The sequence below is a fragment of the Odocoileus virginianus genome, chromosome 20, assembly GCF_023699985.2.
Source record: "Odocoileus virginianus isolate 20LAN1187 ecotype Illinois chromosome 20, Ovbor_1.2, whole genome shotgun sequence".
Lineage (NCBI taxonomy): Eukaryota > Metazoa > Chordata > Mammalia > Artiodactyla > Cervidae > Odocoileus > Odocoileus virginianus.
The window spans coordinates 9,501,379-9,526,869 of NC_069693.1; the positions used below are offsets into that span (position 1 = coordinate 9,501,379).

Below are 25,491 nucleotides of genomic sequence, written 5' to 3' on the forward strand. Positions count from 1 at the left end.
TTTTCACTCCTGGTTCTTGTGTGGCCACCTCCCGAGTCCACCCCAGCTAAGAACCAGGGACCACCCCCAATCACCACCCGAGCCGCCGAGACTTCTGGGAATTGTAGTTCCGGCTCGCAGAGTCCAAACGCACTTCCGGGTTCGGCCAGAAGTGCAGCCATTGTCCCGCGCGCGGCCGCTTGCAAGTCTCCGAGCACCTCGGCCCTTTGGCGGTTAAGCCGAGCGGCCTTGTAGATGCCGACTAAAGGAGGGGATAGAACTAGCTTAAGCCTAGCCTGCTGTGTGCAGAGTCGTGGCAGAGAATTGCCTAACCGAGCTCGTCTTGCCGCAGAGCAGTGGTGGGCACTGAGGCTGTGACAGGCCTTGCCTGGCCCTCGAGCTGGTGGACGCTCAGGTTGGTGAGGGGGTGGGGCAACGCCGGGTACCTGGTGCGCGCATGCGCAGGGTCTAGGCGGGTGGCTGGGACCGGGCATGTGGGTGGGCGATCTGGGACCTGCGTGGGCGGTGCTTCAGCCTCAGATCACAGAAGTTGGTGGTGATGCTGGGGCAACTGCAGATCCCGGTACTGTGCTCTGCGCGCGTCCCGGGTGCGACGCAGCTAAGAGGCTGGGGAGGTTGGTGGAGAAAGCGGTTTGGGTGCAGGTTCGGGGTACAGCTGCATTGTGAACTCACACGGTACTGCTGAGGGATGGGTAATAGAGAGCAATGGGGCAGGGATGGCTTGTGTAGGCGGGGATTTGCCAGGAGCTGTTCGAGTCTCAGACCCAGAAACATCGAGTCGGTACACAGACAACAGGTCCACATTTAGGGTCTAGGAGGGGCTAGCAGGGACTGTGTTTGTCAGGGCGACCCCCAGCCCCATGCCGGCCATGTTTTGGACTCAGCGGTGAGCACACCGGGTTGGTGGGGGGGGGGCGCCCCTGGAGGATTTTGAGTGGTGGGGAGTCTGGGCTGGCACTCTTCTGGTAGGGGCCCACCTATCCCAGAACGGAGGAGGGAGGAGGTCGTGGGTGTAGCTGAGCTCTGTGAGTATGCTTGGCTTTTTGAACAGGAAGTGAGAGGCAATCGACAGGTGCTGGAGGGTCAGTGGAAGGATAGGATCCTGGGAGGGACACGGCTAAGTAATGAACTTCACGGAATTAATCAAGTGTTTGACTCTGGGTCGTCAAGCCCAGGGGGCTACCTGGTGGCTCAATGCTAAAGAATCCGCCTGCAATGCAGGAGACAAAGGTTCGATCGCTAGGATGGGAAGATGCCCTGGAGAAGTGAATGGCAACCCACTTGAGTATTCTTCCTGGGAAGTCCCATGGACAGAGGAGCCTGTGAGTTTACAGTCCATGGGGTTGCAAGAGTCGGACACAACTTAGCAAGTAAACAACAACATCAAGCCCAGATCCCTGCTGTTTGCCCTAGGAAGAAGTGCTGATTTGGGTGTGCAGATTCAGGTTGGGGGTGGCAGGTGCACACTAGGGGATCCTCAGTGTGCTGGGTGTTTGTTGGGGGGGCGTGGTCCCAGGATCCGGTGGGACAGAGACTGATTCATGCTGCAGATTTTGGTGATGGGTATAAGGTGGAGCTTGGGCACATGGTAGGCTTCCAGGAAGGTGGTCCAGAGGCCCCAGACACTGTAACATCCAGGTTGGAACTGCAAAGTCTTGGCCTGGGAGAGGGACTATGGTGCGACTCTAGGTGCAGGCATAGCTATGCAGGCAGGACTCTATCTGGGCAGGAGCCTCTAGAAACACAGTTGCCTTGGAGACTGCATCCCTGAAGCAGAGGCTGATGGTGGGGTGTGGCCCACAGTGGACCTACATGAGGATGCTATACACAGCACTTTTCCTCTTGCAGCTCAGGATCTCAGGCCCCTGCCTGTGCCTGGAGGAGAGCATGGAAAAGCAGGATGAGAAGCCCCAGGGGCCCCTGAAGGCCTGCTTGCAGGTAAGTGGAGCTTCCCTTCTCCTGGGAGACCAGAGTTTGCTTCCCGTGTATCCCACAGTCTGATCCTCTGGGCATGAGAGGCTGTCTGGCTCTCTTTGTCATGTTTTGGGGCTTCTGGTCCCTCCCAGTCAGCAAGCTTCTAACACTTTTTATACATTTTATGGAGCTCCCTACACTTCCTCACCCTTTTAACCCAAATAACTCTTTCTGGAAGGAATTTGGCATCTCGTATCGAAAGCGCTGGGCTTCCTTGGTGGCTCAGTGGTAAAGAATCTGCCTGCCAATGTAGGAGATGTGAGTTCAGTCCCTGGGTGGGGAAGATCCCCTGGAGAAGGAAATGGCAACCCACTCCAATATTCTTGCTTAGAGAATCCCATGGACAGAAGAGCCTGGCGGGCTACAGTCCATAGAGTTGCAAAGAGTCAGACACAACTGAGCAACTAAACAACAGCAATGCAAAGCCCTTATGATACTGTTCCCTCTTAGCCAGCAACTCACAGCTTTGCTTGAGGATAAGCAGTTGGAAAGAAATTTCAAGAATATTCAATGCGAGAAGAGAGTTAAATGAGTTATAGTAAAACCTTGAAACGGAATTCACTATAGCTACTAATAGGCTGAAACGATATTTATGATCTGTGTTAAGTAAATAGTATTTCAAAATGCTTTTTATAAAGGGATGTAATTTGCATGTACATGGAAAATATAGATTTATCAGTTAACAAAGATTATCTGTAAGTTATATTCCAAGTGACTTTCTGTTTTCATTTAGCTCTATTTTGTCCTTTTGTGTAGTGCATTTTAAGTCTAGGAAATTAACAGTTTAAAGCATTTTCCTACAGTACATCTTCTTTGAGAACATTTCATTTCTTTAAAATGTTAAATTAGGGGACTTCCCTGGTGGTCCAGTAATTAAGACTTCCCTGTCCAATGCCCAATGCAGGGGGTGTGGGTTCAATCGCTGATCAGGGAGCTAAGATCCCCCATGCCTCCCAGCCAAAAAAAAACAAAACATAAAATAGAGACAATATGGTAATACTTTCAATAAAGACTTTAAAAATGGCCCACATAAAAAAAAAAAAAACCCTGAAAAAAAATTAGTTAAATTAAAATTTCACCTTTCCCTTCCTGAACAGTTCAGTCCTGAAGCTGTTAGGTGAGGCAGAGCCAGGTAGGTGTGCAGCTCAGGGAGGGCTGCCTGAGGGGCGTCACAGCCTGATCAGGGTGAAGAGGGTGTCCATGTGTGGGGACGTCAGTGGCCAAGCAGGGTGTGAGGACGGTGGCATCAGGAGTCCGAGCCCAAGCCAGGAGGGGTAAGTGCCCGTACAGAGGAGGAGGTGCTCGTTTGGGGCGACAGGAACAGAGCTGGGGAGAAGGACTTCCCGAGAGTGGATGCACCAGTGAGGGTAGCCCAAGTGCAGTTGGGATGTCCATGTAAGGGCTGGTCCAGCTTGGGGTGTCCGAGCCACAGCAGGGTGAGACAGGCACCTGTGTTTGGGGGTGGGGGTGCATCCTGGGGTGGCATGTCACAGCCTAGCAGGCAGAGAGCATCTACACTTGGAGAGTGCCCCAATGTGGAGTATCAGAGCTCAGGCAGGATGTTAAGGGCATTGACACAGAGTCCACAGCCAAGTGGCACATGAGAAGAGGCCTGCAGAGTCAGAGCCCAGGCGGATGACAAGGCCTCTCCTTGGCAGAGGCCGGCCTCCTGTGGGGCAGCAGAGTCCTGGTGAGCCAAGGAGTGCCTGTGTGGGAGCCAGGGTGGCAGTGGAAACGGGAGATCAGTTACTTACAGAGGAGTTGATTAGATAAATAAATCTAATAAGAGTCATGGTGAAACAACTTTAGGCCAATCCTAAGGGAAATCAACCCTGAATATTCATTGGAAGCACTGATGCTGAAGCTGAAGCTCCAATATGTTGGCCACCTGACGTGAAGAGCCATCTCATTGGAAAAGACACTAATGCTGGGAAAGATTGAGGGCAGGAGGAGAACGGGGCAGCAGAGGATGAGATGGGTAGACAGTATCACCAATTCAGTGGCCATGAATTTGAGCAAACTCCAGGAGTCAGTAGAGGACAGAGAAGCCTGGTGTGCTGCAGCCCATGGGGTCACAAAGAGTCAGACAAGACTTAGCAACTGAACAGCAACAACAGAAACCACTGGGCGGCGTTTCTGGGGCTCCGAGGAGCTCCAGTTCTTTATATCTCAGCACAGTGAGGCAAAGTGATAGTTAAGAAGTGATTTATTAGAATAGGGCACTTGTGAGGCTTACAAGCAGGCGGACGAGAGGGAGCCATGCCCCTGAAACTTAGTGGGCTGCAGTTATATAATCAAAGGAAAAGTGAGGAGGGGGAGAGGACCACCTTCCTCCTCCTTGAGTAGACGTCACGCTTCCATCATCAGCTCCTCGTCCATGTTGAGCAGGGGATTTTACTTGTCCCTCCATGGTCATGGTCACAGCACAGTGGAAATGAACAAATGAGCTTATGCTCTTTTGCATAAGTGTAAGTACTTGTGCTAAAAATGGTACATTATCTCAGGTTTTAGTAAATACAATGTAACTGTTTCCTTATATTTTTGTTTTTAGTGCACACAGAGGAGCATGTCATAGAAATCATTAACTTACTAAGCTCACCTATCAGGATGTGGGTCTCATACCACCATTGTTTTCTTCTTTTGGGGGCACGTCTCATGCTCCTGCTGCCTGGTTTTGTTGCTAGGCAAGCCTGCTTTCTTGAGTGATCATTAACTTACAGGGGTCTCCCATACTCTTTTCTTTACTTACAATCCCCTAGTGGGATTAACTATTTAATTACCTACTCTGCCCCTTTACTCTGTCCCCTATCAGTGGGAGGCATATGAATGTTTTGGTTTCCCAGTGCATATCAAATTTAAGTGTACACTATTCTGGAGTCTGTTAAGTGTGCAGTAGCACCGTGTCTAAATAAGCAATGTTTTTGTTGTTGTTTAGTTGCTAAGTTGCATCCAACTGTTTTGCAACCCCATGGACTGTAAACCCATAGGCTCCTCTCTCCATGGGGTTTCCCAGGCAAGAATACTGGAGTGGGTTGCCATTTCCTTTTTCAGGGGATCTTTCTGACCCAGGAATCGAACCCCGTCTCCTGCATTAGTAGGCAGATTCTTTACCACTGAGCCAGCAGGGAAGCCCCATAACAATGTACATACCTTAATTTTAAAATGTCTTATTGCTAAAAATTGCTGATCAATGTCTGAGCCTTCAGCAAGTCATAATCTTTTTGCTGATGGAGGGCCTTGCCTTATTGGTGGCTGCTGACCAATCGGGGTGGTGGTTCCTGAAGGTTAGGGTGGCTGTAGCAATTTTTTAAAATAAGGTAACAGTGAAATTTACCTTATCAATTGATTTGTTCATTTATGAACAATATCTCTGTAGCCTGCAGTGCTGTCTGGTAGCATTAACCCACAGTATAACTTCTTTCAGAATAGGAGTCAATCCTCTCATCCTTCTGCTGCTTTATCAACTAACTTCAGGTCATACTCCAATTCCTTTTTTTTTTTTTTTAAGGTTTTCTTTTTTTCTTTCTTTCTTTTGGTTGCACTAAGGTCTTCGTTGCTGTGCACAGGCTTTCTCTAGTTGTGGAGAGTGAAGCTACTCTCTAGTTGTGGTCCGTAGGCTTCTCACCGTGGTAGCTTCTGTCACGGAGCACGGGTTCTAGGGCCCTCGGGCTTAGTTGTCCCACAGCTTGTAGGATCCTCCCAGACTAGGGATTGACCCATGTCCACTGCGTTGGCAGGCAGATTCTTAATCTCTGGACCATCAAGGAAGTCCAATACTTTGTTGTCATTTCACCAGCATCTTCAGGAATTGATTCCAACTCAAGAAACCCCTTTTCTTTGTCCATCCATAAGAAACTATTCCTCATTCATTAAAGTTTTTTTCCATGAGATTGCAACAATTCAGCCCCATCTTCAGGCTCCACTTCTAACTCTAGTTCTCTTGATATTTTCACTTCATCTACAGTGACTTCCTCCACTGAAGTCTTGAACTCCTCAAAGTCATCCATGAGGGTTAGCGTCAGCTTCATCCAAACTCCTGTTAATATTGGTATTTTGACCTCTTCCCGTAGGTTTCCTGAAGGAGGAAATGGCAACCCATTCCAGTATTCTTGCCTGAAAAATCCCATGGACGGAGGAGCCTGGCAGGCCACAGTCCATGGGGTCACAAAGAGTCAGACATGACTAAGCGTGCGTGCATGCACGCACACACACACATACACACACACAAATAAATCTCTTTAATGGTATCTAGACTGATGGATCCTTTCCAGAAGATTTTACATACACACACACATCTCCTTAATGGTATTTAGACTGATGAATCATTTCCAGAAGATTTTCGATTTTCTTTGCCCAGATCCACCAGCAGAATCACTCTCTTTGGCAGCTGTAACCTTTTGAAATGCATTTCTCAAATAATAAGACTTGAGAGTTGAAATGATCCCTCTTCATGGGCTGCAGAATGGCAGTTGTGTGAGCTGGCATCAAAACATTAACCTGGTTGTACATCTCCATCAAAGCTCTCGGGTGAGCAGTAATATTTTGAAAAGAATCTTTTCTTCTGAGCAGTAGGCCTCAACAGCAGGCTTAAAATGTTTGGTAAACCATGTTGTAAAGAGAGATGCCATCATCCAGGCTTTGTTTTTCCATTTATAGAGCACAGGCCGAGTGATTTAACATAATTTTTAAGGGCCCTAGGATTTTCAGAGTGGTAAATGAGCATTGGCTTTAAATTAGTCACCAGCTGCATTGGCCCTTAACAAGAAAGTCAGCCTGTCCTCTGAAACGTTGAAGCCAGACATTGATTCTCCTCTTTAGCTAGGAAAGTCCTAGATGGTATCTTATTCCAGTATAAGGCTGTTTTGTCTACATGGAAAATCTGTTGTTGAGTATAGCCACCTTCAATAACTACTTAGCTAGATCTTCTGCATAACTTGCTGCAGCTTCTCCATCAGCACTTGCTTTGACTTTGCACTTTTATGTCACAGGAAACAGCTTCTTTCCTTAAACCTTATGAACCAATGTCTGGTAGCTTCAAACTTTTCTTCTGCAGTGTTCTCACCTCTCTCAGCCTTCACAGAATTTGAGATAGGACATTGCTGTGGATGAGGTTTTGGCTGAAGGGAATGTTGTGGCTGGTTTGATCGTCTCTCCAGACTACTCACTTTCTCCTTATCAGAAATAAAGCTGTTTCACTTTCTTGTCATCCGTGTGCTCACTGGAGTTAGCACTTTTCATTTCCTTCAAGAGCTTTTCCTCTGCATTCAGAACTTGGCTACCTGTTTGGTGCTAGAGGCCGCGCTTTCAGCCTGTCTCAGCTTTCACATGCCTTTCATATTAAGCTTAATCCTTTCTAGCTTTTAAATTGAGAGACGTGAAACTCTCCCTTTCACCGGAACACTTAGAGCCCTCTGAAGGGCTATTGATGGGCGTAATTTAATATTGTGTTTCAGAGAAGGAGGAGTCCTGAGGAGAGGGAGAGAGACAGGAAGGTTGCTCAGTGGAGCAGTCAGAATCTACACAACATTTATGGGTTAAATTTGCCCTCTTATATGTGGGCACAATTCATGACATCCCAAAACAATCACAATTTTGTTGTTGTTGTTTAGTGGCTAAGTCATGTCCATTTGTTTGCAACCCGGTGGACTGTAGCCTGCCAGGCTCCTCTGTCCCTGGGATTTCCCAGGCAAAGATACTGTTGCCATTTCTTTTGCCAGGGGGTCTTCCCAACCCAGGGGCTGAACCCAGGTCTCCTGCATTGCGGAATTTTTTTACAACTGAGCCACCTGGTAAGCCTCAAACAATCACAATAGTAACATCACAGATCAGTGATCACAGATCACCATGACAAATACAGTAATACTTTAAAAGTTTGAAATATTTTGAGAATTAATGACACGTGACACAGACAGGAAGTGGGCAGATGCTGTTGGCAGCATGGAACCAATAGACTTGATTGATGTGATGTTGCCACAGACCTTCAGTTTGTAAAAGGCAATATCTGTAAAGCACAGTAAAACACAATAAAAGGAGATATGCCTGTTCTTGAAGGGACTGTCAGTTAATGGATTGAGTCATTGTACTCAGGAGTACAGTGGAATGTACTTCAGGAGGCCACAAAGGAATTGCCTTGTTTCAAAGTGATTATTCAAGAGGAAACATTTTTTGCTGATTTTTTTCTGTATTGAATGTAGGAAAACAGATGTCATTAAAAAACGGATATAGTGTTGAAATACAGACTGTGAACCTGCCCCTCAATTCTGCATTTCCAAAATACAACTGCTTTAAATGCTTTCGAGACTGTCTTTCCAGACTTTTCTGTGCTTGTTTATATTCTGTAAAAATTTATTCATAGTCCATATGATGTTCTTAATTTTTTTTTACTCAACAATATGTTACAGACATCTTTCTGTCATTTGTATGCCTCAATCCACACAAATCTATCTTTTCTCCTCTTGGCTGCTGAAGAGCAGTCAGTTACCTGAATGAAGCATAATTTATTTAAATAGGCACTTACTAATGGACACTTAATCCCTCCTCTTATTTTTGCTATGTTAATGTAGCTTTTTAATGAGGTTTATTGTACATATACTTAAATGTACTTTCTTTTTTTCTGGGGCTGTTGGGGAGGGCGGTGAGGGTGGGACTGTGCTGCCCGGCTTGCAGGATCTTTGTTTCCCTACCAGGGAATGAACTCAGGCCACAGCAGTGAAAGCCCCGAGTCATAACCACTAGACCGCCAGGGAATTCCCTAAGTATATTTTCTATTATTTCCTAAGGAAATACTTTCAAGTAGACTTATTGGATATTACATATTTTTAAACATTACCATTAAAAAACAAACATAAAGGCAAAGAGTATATATAAAAACTGATAAAATCTGGATAAAGTCTGTACCTGAGTTAAAAATGTAGATCTAATATCAGTTTCATGGTTTTGACAGTGTGCTGTGCTTGTATATGATACTATCATTGGGGGAAACTGGGTGAAGGATACACAGAAAGTCTGTTCTATTTTTGTAACTTCTTGTGGGTTTTAAACTATTTCAAAGTAAAATGTTATTTAAAAATATATATTGCCAATCCAGGAAGGTTGTATCAACTTAAAACTCCACTAAGAGTATATGAATATGAATCTTTTAAATCGTGGGCCACCAGGGCAGGGGTAATCAGCAACAGGCCGAAGAAACAGTCCATGTGGTTGGGATATTGGTTACATACAAGGGTTTGAGCAAAGAAGTAGATATAAATAGAGTAGTGGGAGCCAGGGAAGGAAGGTAAAAATATAGAAAGCAGGGAGGCCAGAATAAAATGTGTTGTTAAATTGTAACTGAAAACGTTGGTGTGAATTTATGGTCTCTAATGTGCAGAGATAGTCATTGAAATAGAGATGTGATTTTATCTGATTGAAAGAGATGGGCATCTTTTTGTGTATTCACTGGCCATTTTATTTCTTCATAGCTAAGTTGCCTGGGCATTTTCCTTTGTCCATTTTTCTGTTGAAGCTACTTTTTTCTTTCTTTTTTAAAAAATATTTATTTATTTGGCTGTGTTGGGTCTTAGTTGTAGCATGTGTGATCTAGTTCCCTGACTAGGGATTGAACCTGGGCCCACTGCATTGGGAGCTCAGAGTCTTAGCCACTGGACCACCAGGGAAGTCTCTACCTTTTTCTTCCTGATTTGGAAGAAATCGTAACAGTATAGATTGTTATTAGTGGTGCTCTTATCAGTGGTATTTTTTGCCAAGCATTTTATGAAGTTAATATTGTTGTTCTTTTCCTTTATCATTCTTCAGTCATGCTGTATTCCATCCTACTTGCTTACAATTCTGTGATCCAGGAATTCAGGCAGGGCCCAGCTGGACAGTTCTTTCCTTCCACATGGTGTCTGGGGTCACTCAGCTCCATTCAGCTGCTAGCTGGACTGGTCTGGAAGATGCACAGAGAGATCAGGCCGTGTCTCATGCCTCATTGCTCCCCTGGGTATCCCATGTCTCTCCCCATGTGGCCTACCTGAGCTTACCGGTGGGAAGGAGCAGAAGTTTGGTCGGTGGATGTGTTAAAACAGGTGGTCTGTTGGATCCTAGCCGACTCACAGTGGGAGTTTTGAGCCCTGATTATTCTTTTTCTCATCTGCTCTGCCTTCTCAGGACTCTCTCCTTCCTCAGGAGATTATCATCAAGGTTGAGGGAGAAGATGTCGGGTCACTGGCCGTCCCAGCCCAGGTGAGTTGGACAGGGCCTCTGTGACTTTCCGTTGAGAAATGTGCATGGCTGAACGTGCATGGCTGGCAGGCAGCAGAAGCCACATTGAAGTGAACTGATTAGAAAATGAGGAAATTGAGATGAATGGACACCTTTTACATGAAGTTGGCTATAATGTAAGGAGAGTGATAACTGCATGGAAATTTGAAAGTGAGGTTGTCATTTTCTTTCCCCTAAAGGTTTGAAAGAATTTGGCTTGGTTTAAATGGCTGCAGGAAAGAGTAAGTGAAAAAAAAGTTCAGGGTCAGGAGAGAGGGAAGATACAACTATAAAGCAGAACTCACAGATACAGAGAACAAGCTTGTGGTCACCAGTGCTGGAGGTGGGGGGAGCTGAGGGGAAGAATTGGGAGGTATAAAGTATGGAGTGTAAGACAGGCTTGAGGGTAGATTATACAACATGGGCAGTATAGCCAATATTTTGTAATAACTGTAAATGGAAAGTAACCTTTCAAAATTGTTTAAAAATAAAAAATAGCCATTAAAAAACAGTCCTTGATTAGTGTCAGGGGAATTAATTCAGAACATATGTGAATGCATTGGCTCTGTTAGAGGAAGGAAGGGCTCATATAAGAAAAGTGTGGTTGAGGGAGTTATTGGAAGGCTTGCATTTTTCTCTGTGAACCATCAGATGAAATTATCTGGTGAGCATGAGGATGGTAATCAGAATGGAGAGATGAAGAGTGGAGAACGCTTAAAGTAGTAACTTGGATTAGGGGAGACAGGCTGCTCCAGGAGGTACAATGGGGTTGCTGGTCAGTCCCAAAAATTCATTCTGAGATTGTTGTTTGGTCGCTAAGTCATGTCCAACTCTGCAATCCCATGGACATGCCAGGCTTACCTGTCCTTTAGTATCTCCTGGAATTTGCTCAAACTCATGTCCATTGAGTCAGTGATGCTGTCCAGCCATCTCATCCTCTTCCACTCACTTGTCCTCCTGCCCTCAATCTCTCCAGGCATCAGGGTCTTTTCCATTGAGTTGGCTCTTCACATCAAATGGCATTCTGAGATAGTGACCATTAATAATAATGGAGAGCAGGTTGATATTTAGATGTATTTAGTTACATTCAATGGAAGTCCCACAGCCCACAGGTTTAAGGCAATATGTGAAAGGGAATTTTTGACTATATCAAATAGAAAGATTAAGGTGAATGATCCATAGACTCTCAACTGAATAATTAAGATAGAAAAGATAAAAAGGATACTAAACAGAAAGGAAAGGACTATATACTGGAGAATAGTAGTAGTAGGTGTTTCAATAGAATAGAGACCCCCAAACCATCAAAGAAGGAGAAGAGTAAAGGAAACAATTGAGTAAAGTGGAGAAATCTGATGTTGTAATGAAAGAGTGAGAAGTTCTCTGTATGTGACTTGAGAGGTGGCATACTTTATGGTGGTTTCAAGATCTGGGGTCTCACGCTAAGAGTGAGGGGCTAGAAGTCAGGCTGGCTGTGTGAGTTGATGACTAAGAACATAGTCTGTGATGTTAGGGAAACTTGAAGTTGCGTCCCAGTTACTAACCTTAGGCATATGTGTTACTTTCTCTAACCTTCTAGCTCTTCATCTGAAAAATGGTGCTGCTAATAGTATTTTTTCAGGGATCTTGTAAGAATTAAATGAACAGCAATTTATGCAGTGGGCTTCCCTGGTGGCTAAAGTGGTAAAGAATCTGCCTGCCAGTGCAGGAGACACAGGTTCCATCCCAGGGTCAGGAAGATTGCCTGGATGCCTGGCAACACCCTCCAGTATTCTTACCTGGGAAATCCCATGGACAGAGAAGTCTGGTGGGCTACAGTCCATGGGGTCAAAAAAGAACTGGACATGACTTAGCGACTAAACAAGAACAGATTTATGCAACAGGCTTAACACATTGCCTGACACCACACAGTAAGTGCTTCATTAGAGTCAGTTATAAATGGATGCTATAGACCACCCAAGACAAGACAATGCAAGTTGTTGAATTAGAGGATAAATCCTAGGTGTTATTAATATAAATCTTCAGTGTATGGAAGGGAGGTGATGTTCAAGAAGTTGGTAGGACAAAGCTCCAAGAAGTGAGTTAAATGGCATGAGTTTCAGGGTTCCTGGGAGGATACACACTCTTCTCCGCCTTTGATGCTGAGACCCCTGGATGGGAGAGCATGACCACCCTGAGCCTGTGAGGTCTGCAGAGGAGGGAGTCCTTGGGGGGAAGTGTAGCTTTCTATTAACTCAGGAATGGGGCATCCCTGATGGGTCAGTGGTAAAGAATCCACCTGCCAATGTAGGAGACACATGTTCGATCCCTAATCCAGGAAGATCCCACATGCCACAGAGCAACTAAGCCTGTGCACCACAACTATTGAGCCTGTGCTGTGGAGCCCACATGCCATGACTACTGAATTCCGTGCCATGGCCCTAGAGTCCAAGATCCCATGCTCCACAACAAGAGAAGCCACTGCAATGAGAAGCCCACACACTGCAGCTAGAGAGTAGCCCCCTCGCTGCAACTAGAGAGAAAAGCCCACGCAGCAATGAAGACCTAGCACAGCCAAAAAAAAAAAAAAAAAGACTACTATACTTATTTAAAAAAAAAACACAGGGATGTAGAGAGAATATTTGGTGAAGATGTAGGATTTCGTTATTATAGAAGAAGAATTCCCAGAGACACAGTTGAAAGGTTTGGGAAGGAATTTTGGGCAGTGGGGAGCTCGAGACAAGTAGATGAAATATAGAATAAGAAGGGATAGAAATCCAAAAAAGCCAGTATCCTTGCTTAAGGGACTTTTTTCTAATGGGTATGTGATAGGCCTTGTGAGATTCAGGTGAGCAGAGAGGACTTAAATCAGAATTTGAACCAGGATTATTTTGCTGTATTACAAAGTCTATTGATACACTGTTGATTCACTTATTGAAATAAGTTACCAAATATGTAATTAGCCTATACTATACACCAATACTGTACTAAACACTGGAGTTAAATAAATACCTTGTCCCTGCCATCTTGGATTACAGCCTAGTGACCAAGATGACCACTATGCAAATGATAAGAAAGGGTGGTGGGTCTTATGATAGAAATTCCTGGAACTTTGAGAATATAAAACTTGAGGTGGAGGGGGTGGTGGTAATCTAGTCTAGTATTATTTATTTGACATTTGAAGAAGTTTGATATTAAAGGGATCTGCATTAAACACTGAAGGGGCGTGTTAATGAAAAGGAAGCATGGGGCTTCCTTGGTAGCTCAGTGGTAAAGAATCCGCCTGCCAATACAGGAGACACAGGTTCGCTTTCTCTGGGAAATCCCAGATGTGGGCCTGTGAGCCACAGCTATTGAGCCTATGCTCTAGAGCCTGTGCCCTGCAACATGACAAGCCACTGCAATGAGAAGCCCAAGCATCACAACTAGGGAGTAGCCCCCACTCAGCACAACTAGAGAAAAGCCCACACAGCAACAAAGACCTAGTGCAACCAAAAAATAAGTAAATAACTTAAAAAAAAAAAATTTAAAAGGGCAGCATGGATTGGAGGTTGAAAAACAGTACCTGTAGATCCATGTTGAACACAGGGAGCAGTTTTCTGAATCTCATTTTGGGCTTATGAAAATCTTTGAGATTTTTAGTGAAAATTATGAGCTACAGCTTAGAAAAATGCAAGTACAGCAGCATTTTTGCATGGAGTTTCATGGGCTTCAGGGACCTTGTATCCAATTCATGAACCACAGCTTAAGAACACTCCATCTATTTTAAAATGTCTTGGCAAGTGACATTCGACTTCAGTGGCTTTTGCTGCCTTTTGATAAGGAGAGATCACATCCAGCACTTTTTTGGAACAAAATTGCTGCCCAATAGTCTTTTTGTTTTTAAACTCAGTTAAAAATTTTATTGGAGTGTAGCTTGATTTACCACCTACTAGTCCAAAAAGGTGAAGAAGGAAATGGCAACCCACTCCAGTATCCTTGCCTAGAAAATTCCATGGACAAAGGAGCCTGGTGGGCTATAGTCCATGGAGTCGCAAAGAGTCGGACACGACTGAGTGACTAACACACACACACACACACACACACACACACACAGTCCTAAAAGGAGGGTTCTTTCCTGCTTACAGGAGGCAGCTCAAGAGAACCCCTTTACATGGCAATAATGACAGGCTCTGTTGTGAGCTCATAGTGTGGGCAAAATAGAACTGTTTTCTGAATAAGAGTTCAGGATAAAGGTCTCTCATTGACTGCTATTTAATTTTTCAGTGTTCTCAAACCTAAGCATCCTGATAATTACCAGCCTTTGTTTTTTGTTCAGTAAGCTCTGCTAATGGCTTTTTATGTATCATTATAATTTAATTCACTCAACAACATAATGAGTTAGTTACAGTTAAGCCTAATACATAGAAATGAAATAACCTCACCATTAAAAGACACCATTAAATGATTTAATTTTTTATATTTTTAAAAAAAGATACATTAAAAAAAAATTCAGACATATGCTCTTAATAGAGGAAAAAACCCAAGTCTCTTTTCCAAATCCAGTGCTCTTAGCTTTTACATCCTGCCTTTCATTAAGGCCTACATTTCATTCTCTGCATCAACAAACCTGTGTGCCAAATCTGGCCCATCACCTGTTTTTGTAAGTAAAGTTTTATTGTAATATAGCCACAACCATTTATTCGTATATTTTCTGTGGCTGCTGTCTTGCTATAGCAGCAGAGCTGACTAATTTTAATAGAAGCTGTATGGCTTGCTAAGCCTAAAATACATGCTCTCTGACCTTTGACAGAAAAAATTTTGCTGAACCTGTTCTGTTAGTTTCTTGAGAATTTGGAGGGAATTCCTAAGTTGGAATTCTGTATTCACCAACACAAAAATCAGAATTAGCATTTTCTTTAAGGTCCACAAGAAAGAAAACAGTTTGTCAGTTCTTTCTGATGTTCCTCTTTGGCATTATATACAAACAGGTCCAGCATCCAAAACCCAAAGGGGCTTACCTAGAAGGTACTTGTACCCCTAGAATCTTTTGAATGTTGACTGTCTCAGGACTGTTTCCAGGCCATCAGGTTTTCCTTCTTCCATCTGTCAAACTTTTCCTCTCTGAACACTGGAAGGAAATGATACCCAGCTGAGTAGGAATGTGTGTCCTGTTTTAGGAGGGAGTGAACTTCAAAATAGTGACTGTGGACTTCACTCAGGAAGAAGAAGGCACTTTGAGCTCTGCTCAGAGGACCCTGGACAGAGATGTGATCCTGGAAAACCACAGGGACTCTTGGGGTAAGAGTACAGTCCCCGTTAATGGTATCTGTATATTGAAATAATTTCTCATTTCCACCGATCAGGCTCTAGGGAGTTCAGAGGCCAGAATGATTTTGGCCACACAAAGATTAGTATGGTGAAGATATAGGTTTAGTTTGTAGGGTAGCAAAGGTACAACTTCATGAGTTTGAGCTTATTCAGTTTTCTAGGTTCCTAAGAGCCAAAGACAGGGGCCAGACTCTGCAGTGACTTGCTTTTGTCCCCAGTCCAAATACCCAAAGTTCTATGTCTTTCCTCTCAGCTTTCCAAACTAGATGTAATCTCCTAGTTCGAACAAGAGGATGAGTATAAAAAGAATTTTCCCACATGCATATCCAGGTAAGAAATAGACATTTAGGAGTCATTACAGGTATAGACTTCCCTGGTGGCTGGGTGGTAAAGAATCAGCCTGCCAATGCAGGAGATGCAGGTTCAATCCCTGGGTCAGGAAGATCCCCTGGAGAAGGAAATGGCAATCCACTCCAGTATTATTGCCTGGGGAATCCCATGGACAGAGGAGCCTCGTGGGTTATAGTCCACTGGGGTTGCAAAGAGTCAGACACTACAGAACGACTAACATTTTCACTTTCTTTCACAGGTATAGAAGATTTGTTTGAAAAATCCCCATAAGGCATGCCACATATTTCTCTTTTCTCCCACTCCAAGAGGACTGTATACATCACCACTTTTTTCCAAATGTACCTTCTATTCCTTGGCCTAATAGCCACTCAGGCTTCTGTGTATGAGCTAATCTCCATCCTCTCTCACTTGGGAGCAAAGGAATCCATGGGGCCATATTAGCCTCTAAGGAATTTAGGGAACCTGGGATAACAGTTCCCTCATTATTTTTTTCTGGTTCAGAAAGTAGTTTGACTTTGTCTTACTAACACAGACTGTACTAACAAGTTTCATGCCTTCAGAAATACCTAGAAATGTAGACACTAATTTCTATTTCAGTGAACATGTGTCTAGCACTAAAGAGGGTAGAAAGAATCCTCTGTTTTTTTTACTAAGAATTACAGAATTGTTTTGCAATCCTGTAAGTTCTGCATAGATGATCCTATTTTGGAATATGGAGATATTTGACATCTAAAGTCTTTATTCAGCAACACTAAGATTGAAATAGTTTCATATTAATTCCTTGTTATGCTATCTGACTGTGGTAGTTCTCTGCTTACTGCTCATCTCATCCTTTTGCTTTCTCAATTCATGTTATAGGTCCATAGCTGAAAATAAATCCCCATATAATTTACATACTTTCTTGTCAGCTTTTCCCAGCTCTAACAATTTTTGGCTAGGGTGTTTTATTTTGCTTTCTTCCAGACTCGGCAACTGCACTTGGAAGAAGAGAATCGAGATTGAAGCAGAGCATTTTTGACGACAAACTATCCCCTAGCGTGAAGATAGAAAAGTTGACAAGAGATGATCCTTGGTTATCTTCATGTGAAGAATTTCAGGATTGTAAGGAGCTGTTGGAGAAGCAGCAGGAGAAACGAGAGAGACTTTTGAAGGAAGTGACATTTACTCACAGGAAAACCATTACTCATGAGAGACACTGCAAAAATGATAGCCCTGAGGAGAAGGCTGGTCTGAATTCCAGTCTTCTTTCATCACAGATGATACCCATAAGAAACCATTTTCATAAACATGCTTCACATGTTAAAAGATTACATTATAATTCTATGGTAAACACTCATCAGATGATTACTAATAGTGAGAAACTCTGTGAACATAATGAATTTGGAAACCTCCCCCAGAGTATTCATTTTTTTCAGTTTACAAGAACTCAAACAGAAGAGAAATCCTATGGATTTAGTGACAGTATTCAACCTTTTAACCATGGTACACCCTTAAACATACACGAGAAAATACATGCACAAGGAAGATCCTTTGATTTTAAGGAATGTGGGCAAGTTTTGAACCACAGCATATCCCATAACGAACAACAGAGAATCTCCATTGGAGAGAGTCAGTATAAATGTCGTAAGACCTCCCAAAGTTCATCCCTTGCTCAAAACGTGAGAAATCATTCTGAAGAGAAGCCCTTTGAATGTAATCAGTGTGGGAAATCCTTCAATTGGAGCTCTCATCTTGTCGCACATCAGAGAACTCACACAGGGGAGAAACCTTATGAATGTAACGAATGTGGGAAATCATTCAGCCGCAGCTCTCACCTTGTTTCCCATCAAAGAACTCATACTGGAGAGAAACCATATAGATGTAATCAGTGTGGTAAATCCTTTAGCCAGAGCTATGTCCTTGTTGTGCATCAGAGAACTCATACTGGAGAGAAGCCTTATGAGTGCAATCAGTGTGGAAAGTCATTCAGACAGAGCTACAAACTTATTGCACATCAAAGAACTCATACTGGAGAGAAGCCCTATGAATGTAATCAATGTGGGAAATCATTTATCCAGAGCTATAAGCTTATTGCCCATCAAAGAATTCATACTGGAGAAAAGCCCTATGAATGCAATCAATGTGGAAAGTCTTTTAGTCAGAGTTACAAACTGGTTGCCCACCAGAGAACTCACACAGGAGAAAAACCCTTTGAATGTAATCAGTGTGGAAAATCCTTTAGCTGGAGCTCTCAACTTGTTGCACACCAAAGAACTCACACTGGAGAGAAACCCTACGAATGTAATGAGTGTGGGAAATCTTTCAACCGCAGTTCTCACCTTGTTATGCATCAGAGAACTCATACTGGAGAGAAACCCTATGAATGTAGTCAGTGTGGGAAGTCTTTCAGCCAGAGTTATGTCCTTGTTGTACATCAGAGAACTCACACTGGAGAAAAGCCCTATGAGTGCAGTCAGTGTGGAAAATCTTTCAGGCAGAGTTCATGCCTTACTCAACATCAGAGAACTCACACTGGAGAGAAACCCTATGAATGTAATCAGTGTGGAAAAACATTCAGCTTGAGTGCTCGACTTATTGTACATCAAAGAACTCATACTGGAGAGAAACCCTTTACATGTAATCAGTGTGGGAAAGCTTTCATTAATAGTTCTAAACTTATTAGACATCAGGCAACTCATACAGAAGAGAAACCCTATGCATGTAACTAGCTTGGAAATCTTTCAGCAGAGTATATCCCTTCTTCTTTGCCTCCCTCTCTCCCTCACTCTTTCCCTTTCTCCCTTTAGCCCCTCATTCCCTTGTTCCCTCCTTCCATTCCTCCAGGATTACATGTATTGGAAAGAACAAGCATGAAAATAGTGTGTGTGGAAAAAGAGCTTTCCGTTAGCTCTCTGTTCAGCTGTGTATCTGAAAACTCTGTCTGGAGAAGAAAGAGAGAAAAGTATGAATCATGTATTTTACTTAGCTATTCCATGTTTTTAAAAAATCAAACTTGACCCTTGTTAAACATTCCCATGAGAGTGATAACTCTTGGCACTTTTCCTTGCAGAAAGCACTTCGACCTGAATTTGAGAGAATTATCATTAAATGGGCAATATGCTGTGGAGTGATTGCCAGTGAGGTAGACCTCTTTTCCAATAAAGAATAAATGAGAGGGTACATATATATACCTACGACTGATTCATGTTGATATATGGCAGAAACTAACACAATATTGTAAAGCAATTATCCTACAATTAAAAAAAAATATGGTAAATCTAAATAAAGCTGTGGCACCTAAAAAACAAAAAGGAATAAAAGAATGCTAATACTGGTTGTCTTGTTGAAAACATTGGGAAATTGCTGTAGTTATTGCAAACCACTCCAGTATTCTTGCCTGGAGTAGTCCATGAACAGAGGAGCCTGGTGGGCTATAGTCCATGGGGTTGCAAAAGAGTCAGACATGACTGAGGTGACTTAGCACACAGCACATTAGAACTTAGACTGGAAAACAGCATTTCAGTGTATCAGGGTGATTTCTCCAGCACTACTTGGTAATTTGTTTCATAAGCACTTTCTCTTACCTGTAAAGATTTTGTTAAAAAAAAAAAAAAATAGGGAAATGGCTATGATGTAAACTGAAAATTGCAGGGCAAGAGTATAGAACATTCATTTCTAGAATCATGAAAAGATATATTTGTGCTTGGATCAGAATCTAAAGGGATTCTGGGTGTATCTTTTAATTTTAGATTTATATTTGATCTTCTTTTGTTTTTTGGACTGTGTGCTTTTTTATAATACTAATGGTATGAGAAATAATTAGTCCAAAAATACCCACCTTCTTTGACCGTTTAGGAAAGACTGGACAGCCAGATAGCAGAGATCATGCTTCTGATCTCTCATGCTTCTGAGAGTTCATTTGGATTAGCATGAACAGACCACTCCTTAGGACCTAGATTCCCAGGAATATTCCTTATTGGCAATAAAATATTTCAGGCTTCCGTGGTGGCTCAGTGGTGAATAATCGACCTGCTAATGCAGGAGACGTGGGTTCTGTCCCTGATCCAGGAAGATCCCACATGCTAAGGAGCAACTAAGCCTGTGTGCCACAACTATCGAGCCTATGCTCTAAAGCTGAGGAACTGCAGCTATTGAGCCACACACCCTAGAACCTGTGCTCAGCAACAAGAGAAGCCACCACAATGAGAAGCCCACACACCACAGCTAGAGAGTAGCCCCCACTGTCTGCAACTAGAGAAAAGCCCATGTAGCAATGAAGACCCAGCACAGACAAAAATAAAATCAGAACTTAAATGTGGAACTGGAAATTTATGCTGGAGAATTAAATGAGAATTCATGGGTAGTATGGAGAGCAAATGAGTTTTTTTTCCTTCTTTTAAACCCATCTATCCAAAGCAGTATAAAAGAGCTCTGTTTTAAAGGGTTTTTTTTGTTTGTTTGTTTTCTTTTTTTCTCCTCATATAGTATTATCTTTTTACCCTCCGGGATGTGTTCCCTAATTCGAGAATCCTCTGAGTGGGAAGATACTGCCCTGGCTAAGTGCTCACCACCTAAATTAAGTTCACAAGAATGCTTTTAGTGAGGTAATGATAGTAGTTTCTCATTTTTTTTTTTTTTTGGATTTGGTTCACAAGTCTTTCTGGCCCTTGCCCCTAAATCATGAATTCTAATCCTATGGGTTATCATGGACCTGAAAACTCTGATCCTGGAGAGTTACTGAAAAATAAACAGAGTTGAACAGAGAGAGCACAGAATAGAGGTAAATTCCCCAAAGAAACACAAAGCTAAGATGACATCTGATAGGGAGTTGTTGTTTAGTGTCCAACTCTTTTGCAATTTCATGGACTGTAGCCCACCAGGCTCCTCTCTCCATGAGATTTTCCAGGCAAGAATACTGGAGTGGGTTGCCATTTCCTTCTCCAGGGGACCTTCCTGACCCAGGGATCAAACCTTGGTCTCCTGCATTGCAAGCAGAATCTTTGCCACTGAGCCCGCAAGGAAGCCCTGATAGGGGTTCCCCATAGTAAATTCTGTCCCCATGACATGACCCTAAGTGGAACTGTTTTTATGAGGATTAATCCAGAGATGCAGCACACCTGGCAGTGACTGAAGTTCTGGGGGACAGTTGATGGCTGGGAAACTGTCTCCCCACCCCAGGAGAATCTTCAGTCGGTCCACGATTGCATAGGTAGAGGAACAGAAGGGGTTCTCCATGCACTGCAGTTTTGGGGAGGACATAAAATAGTGAAAACCCTAATAATGGGATCTGGTTAGGCTTCTTTTTCTCCAAGTTATAGATAAAGCAAGTGGATGATTTTCGCTGGCCATGTTGAATCTTATTTTGAAGTCAAGGAAACAGGCTTGTACAAACAGGTATAAAACCAATTGGGCTAAGAAAGCTCTGAAGATTCTAGTTTGGGAAGGGATTTATTGCAAAGTGATCTTTTTAGTAAATGTTTAAAATATTTCATTGGAAATATGAAGTGGACAAAACTGCCAAGAAATTTTGAAGTATTGCTTGTGTGTTTCTTGGCCAGGTTGAATATGTGGGTCATCTGTGTGCACTGAGTCATATTATGTCAGTTCCTAGGTGGTGAGCTATGGTTGCCAAGTGTTTTGAAGTAAGATAGATCCAATAGATAAACAAAAATGTTCATTTCTCTTATTTGCTCATTTATTTCCCTTTGTAGAAAAGACATTCTGAAAAAAGTAAAATGAAGAGACATTAAAGTGACAGCATACAAAAAGTATGTAATTAAACTTCTGAACCTAAAATTTAGGGTTAAAAAAGGGAGTCAGTAACTTGATTTTAATGACACACATATGACACATTTAAAATGACATAACATCCCTTGCATAAAAATTTTTGTAAAATTCACAAAAATAAAATTATACTTTGTGACTTCCCTGGTGGTACAGTGCATAGGAATCAGCCTGCCAGTGCAGAAGATATGGCTTTGATCCCTGGTCCAGGATGATTCCACATTCCTTGGAGCAACTAAGCCCATACAACACAGCTGCTAAAGCCTAAGCACTCTAGAGCATGTTCTTCACAATAAGAGAAGCTACAGCAATGGAGAAAACCATGCACCACAACTGGAGAGTTGCCTCCACACTCTGCAACTAGAGAAACCCCACAGCCCACACAGAAAGAAAGACCTAGTGCAACAATGACAAAAAAACAAAGATCATACTTGGACATAGAAATATGCATAGTTATTTTACAGGCCAAATTTCTGTCACCATACTTCAGTGAAGTTAGAAATAGATGAAGAGTGACCAGATGTGTTTATGTATTTACTTTGGCCACAAAGCACAGCTTGTGGGATCTTAGTTCCCTGACTAGGGATTGAACCCCAGCCACAGCAGTGAAAGTGCCAAGTGCTAACCACTAGACTGCCAGAGAATTCCCCAGAATGTTTTTAAATACGTGGATGTTAAGGGATACTCTCCTAGAACCAAATTTTTAAAACATTTTTGTTTTATTGAGATATAATGGCCACAGTTTCCATCAACTCATATAGATACTAAAGTATATATATATATGTGTGGATTTTTTTCCTCTTGTGATGAAAACTGTTAGGATTTACTCTCAGCAACTTTCAAGTATACGATATAGCAGTGTTAGCTATCAGTTCAGTTCAGTCACTCAGTCATGACCGACTCTTTGTGACCCCATGAACCACAGCATGCCAGGCCTCCCTGTCCATCACCAACTCCCGAAGTTTACCCAAACTCATGTCCATTGAGTCAGTGATGCCATCCAGCCATCTTGTCCTCTGTCATCCCCTTCTCCTCCTGCCCCCAATCTCTCCCAGCATCAGAGTCTTTTCCAATGAATCAGCTCTTCACATCAGGTGGCCAAACTATTGGAGTTTCAGCTTCAACATGAGTCCTTTCAATGAACACCCAGGACTGATCTCCCTTAGGATGGACTGGTTGGATGTCCTGGCAGTCCAAGGGACTCTGAAGAGTCTTCTCCAACACCACAGTTCAAAAGCATTAATTCTTTGGCGCTCAGCTTTCTTTATAGTCCAACTCTCACATCCATACATGACCACTGGAAAAACCATAGCCTTGACTAGACGGACCTTTGTTGGCAAAGTGATGTCTCTGCTTTTTAATTTGCTGTCTAGGTTGGTCATAACTTTCCTTCCAAGGAGTAAGCGTCTTTTAATTTCATGGCTTCAGTCACCACCTGCAGCGATTTGGGAGCCCAAAAAAATAAAGTCAGCCACTGTTTCCACTGTTTCCCCATCTATTTGCCATGAAGTGATGGGACCAGATGCCATGATCTTAGTTTTCTGAATGATGAGCTTTAAGCTAGCTTTTTCACTCTCCTCTTTCACTTTCATCAAGAGGCTCTTTAGTTCTTCTTCACTTTCTGCCCTAAGGGTGGTGTCATCTGCATATCTGAGGTTATTGATATTTCTCCCGGCAGTCTTGATTCTAGCTTGTGCTTCATCCAGCCCAACGTTTCTCATGATGTACTCTGCATATAAGTTAAATAAGCAGGGTGACAATATACAGCCTTGATGTACTCCTTTTCCTATTTGGAACCAGTCTGTTGTTCCATGTCCAGTTCTCACTGTTGCTTCCTGACCTGCATACAGATGACCCAGGGCTTCGTATCCTTGCTTCCACTTCCGAGTCTGGGATCCCTGAGTAGTCTCTATTCCTTTTCTAGTGAAAAAGTCATCATGTAAAACAATGCTTCAGATGCTGGGCATTTAAAAAGGGGCACAAGGAATTACCTGGTGGTCCAATGGTTAGGACTCTGAGTTTCCCTTGCCAACGTCCTGGGTTCAGTCCCTGGTCAGGGAACTAAGAGCCCACAGGCTGCACACACACACACACACACACACACGTAATAAAAACCTGGGGCAGATTGTAAAAGCAGGTTAAATCAACAAGCTAACATTCAATAACATTGGTTGTTCTGAGTAGGTATTCAAAATCTTTTTAAAACTGCTTTTGTAAAACGACAAACTAGTTGGTGACATGGGCAGTTTTTACTGCTTAGGATAATTTAATCCAAATTTGGATTCATTTGGGGTCTAACTAAATCAATGACTTTTATTATGCTTTGCATTAAAAATAGTATTGTTTCATTTAAAAATACCACTTTTGGGGATTCCGTGACAGTCCAGTGGTTAGGACTCTAAGCTTCCATTGCAGGGGGCACAAGTTCGATCCCTGGGGAACTAAGATCCTGCATTTTCCATGCCCTGGGGTTCAACCAGAAAAAAAAAATCACTTTTGACATTTGCCAAGTGGATGTTTATGTTGTAACAATTGTCTGTGTTATGACAATTGGTATGATTTGTAACCCAGTGGGGATGGCTTTTCAGTAGAAATAGGATAAATAGGATTGCATCTTCTGTATTCTGTTGAAGTCGTGAGAATCTTCATGATCATCTCTCTTCTTTGGGAGCATTCCTGAAATGTAACTATTGGGTCAAGTTATTGAAACATAGCTATTCCTTTTAAATATTCCTCTTTCCTGCCCAGGCTCCACTAGTTTACCCTCCGACAGGGTTTATTTAGATCTGGACTGTTCATGCCTGTGGTTCATGCACCACAGATCCAGTCCCAGGTTGATAATTCTGAACAGAAGCTCTTGTTCTGTATTTGGTTTGTCCACATGTTTCTCTACCATTCCTCACTCTCTGAAAGGACTAGGACCACGCTACTGCTGACAAATACTTTGCAGAAGACTGGAACTATCTATAAGAGTAAGTTCTTGATTTTTCTGTAGCCTTGAAAAAACTTCATGAACATGCCATTAAATTAATTGATAATTTATCTTTAAGAAAGAATATGTAGCTGCAATCATAAGTGGAATGTGCTGAAATTTTAATAGTGGGGATTAGGTTATAAGAGACCCAAACTTATGGAAAAACCGAAGGAGATTTTTCTGATGAAATCTCAAAACTGTTTATCTTTAGTCTCTGGTATGACTATACATGGCTTCCCAGGTGGTGCTAGTAGTAAAGAATCTGCCTGCCAATGAAGGACACAAAAGAGACTCGGGTTCAGTCCCTGGATTGGGAAGATCTTCTGGAGAAGGGAATGGCACCCTACTCCAGTATCTTTGCCTGGGAAATCCCATGGACAGAGGTGCTGGGCGGGCTATAGTCTATGGGGTCACAGAGTCAGATGCAACTCAGCACCACACACAGCACATATGGCTAATTATACAGGGTTCCATCATTGATACTGGTATACTCTGTTTAGTATTTCTTTTTTTCTTAGTTTTATGTTTTACTTTTTAAAAAACTGTTAATTTTGCATTGTGGTATAGCTGAAAAAACAATGTGATAGTTTCAAGTAGACAGCAGAGACTCAGACAAATATATACAGTATCCTTTCTCCCCCAAGACTCCCTTTAGAGTTTGTATTTGTATTCCCTGCCCACCCCTTTAACAGTTTGTCTCCTAGATAATTAACCTACACTTTGCCCATCCCACTCACTCTCCCAAGTGATGAAATGGGCTATATTCATTTAACCATTTTTGTTTTCTTCCTAAGCTTTAGCAAAGAGCAAACAGCAGTACTCATGGAAGGTGAGTTATCAATATTCCCAATCACTTTTTTTTTTCTTATCTGCTCCTTTCAATGATAAACATGACCAAATAT

At 42.7% G+C, this 25,491-nt stretch overlaps 1 protein-coding gene across 1 annotated transcript; it reads left to right on the forward strand.

Annotated features, from left to right (window-relative positions):
* Window positions 1-493: 493 nt before the first annotated feature.
* Window positions 494-19,183, forward strand: ZNF180 (zinc finger protein 180). Its single transcript, XM_070450715.1, has 6 exons — window positions 494-562; window positions 1,222-1,322; window positions 1,849-1,938; window positions 10,123-10,197; window positions 15,351-15,471; window positions 16,816-19,183. Exons 2-6 carry the CDS (start codon window positions 1,245-1,247, stop codon window positions 18,558-18,560), a joined length of 2,109 nt encoding a protein of 702 aa, XP_070306816.1. The 5' UTR covers window positions 494-562; window positions 1,222-1,244; the 3' UTR covers window positions 18,561-19,183.
* Window positions 19,184-25,491: the final 6,308 nt, after the last annotated feature.

What these genes read in the sequence shown, in the direction of transcription:
- ZNF180 (XM_070450715.1), top strand. Translation starts at nt 1,245, where the DNA reads ATGGGAAGATGCCCTGGAGAAGTGAATGGCAACCCACTTGAGTATTCT. An exon ending in CACTGGCCGTCCCAGCCCAG is followed by an intron (nt 10,198 to 15,350) that starts GTGAGTTGGACA and finishes GTCCTGTTTTAG; the next exon opens with GAGGGAGTGAACTTCAAAAT. An exon ending in AAACCACAGGGACTCTTGGG is followed by an intron (nt 15,472 to 16,815) that starts GTAAGAGTACAG and finishes GCTTTCTTCCAG; the next exon opens with ACTCGGCAACTGCACTTGGA.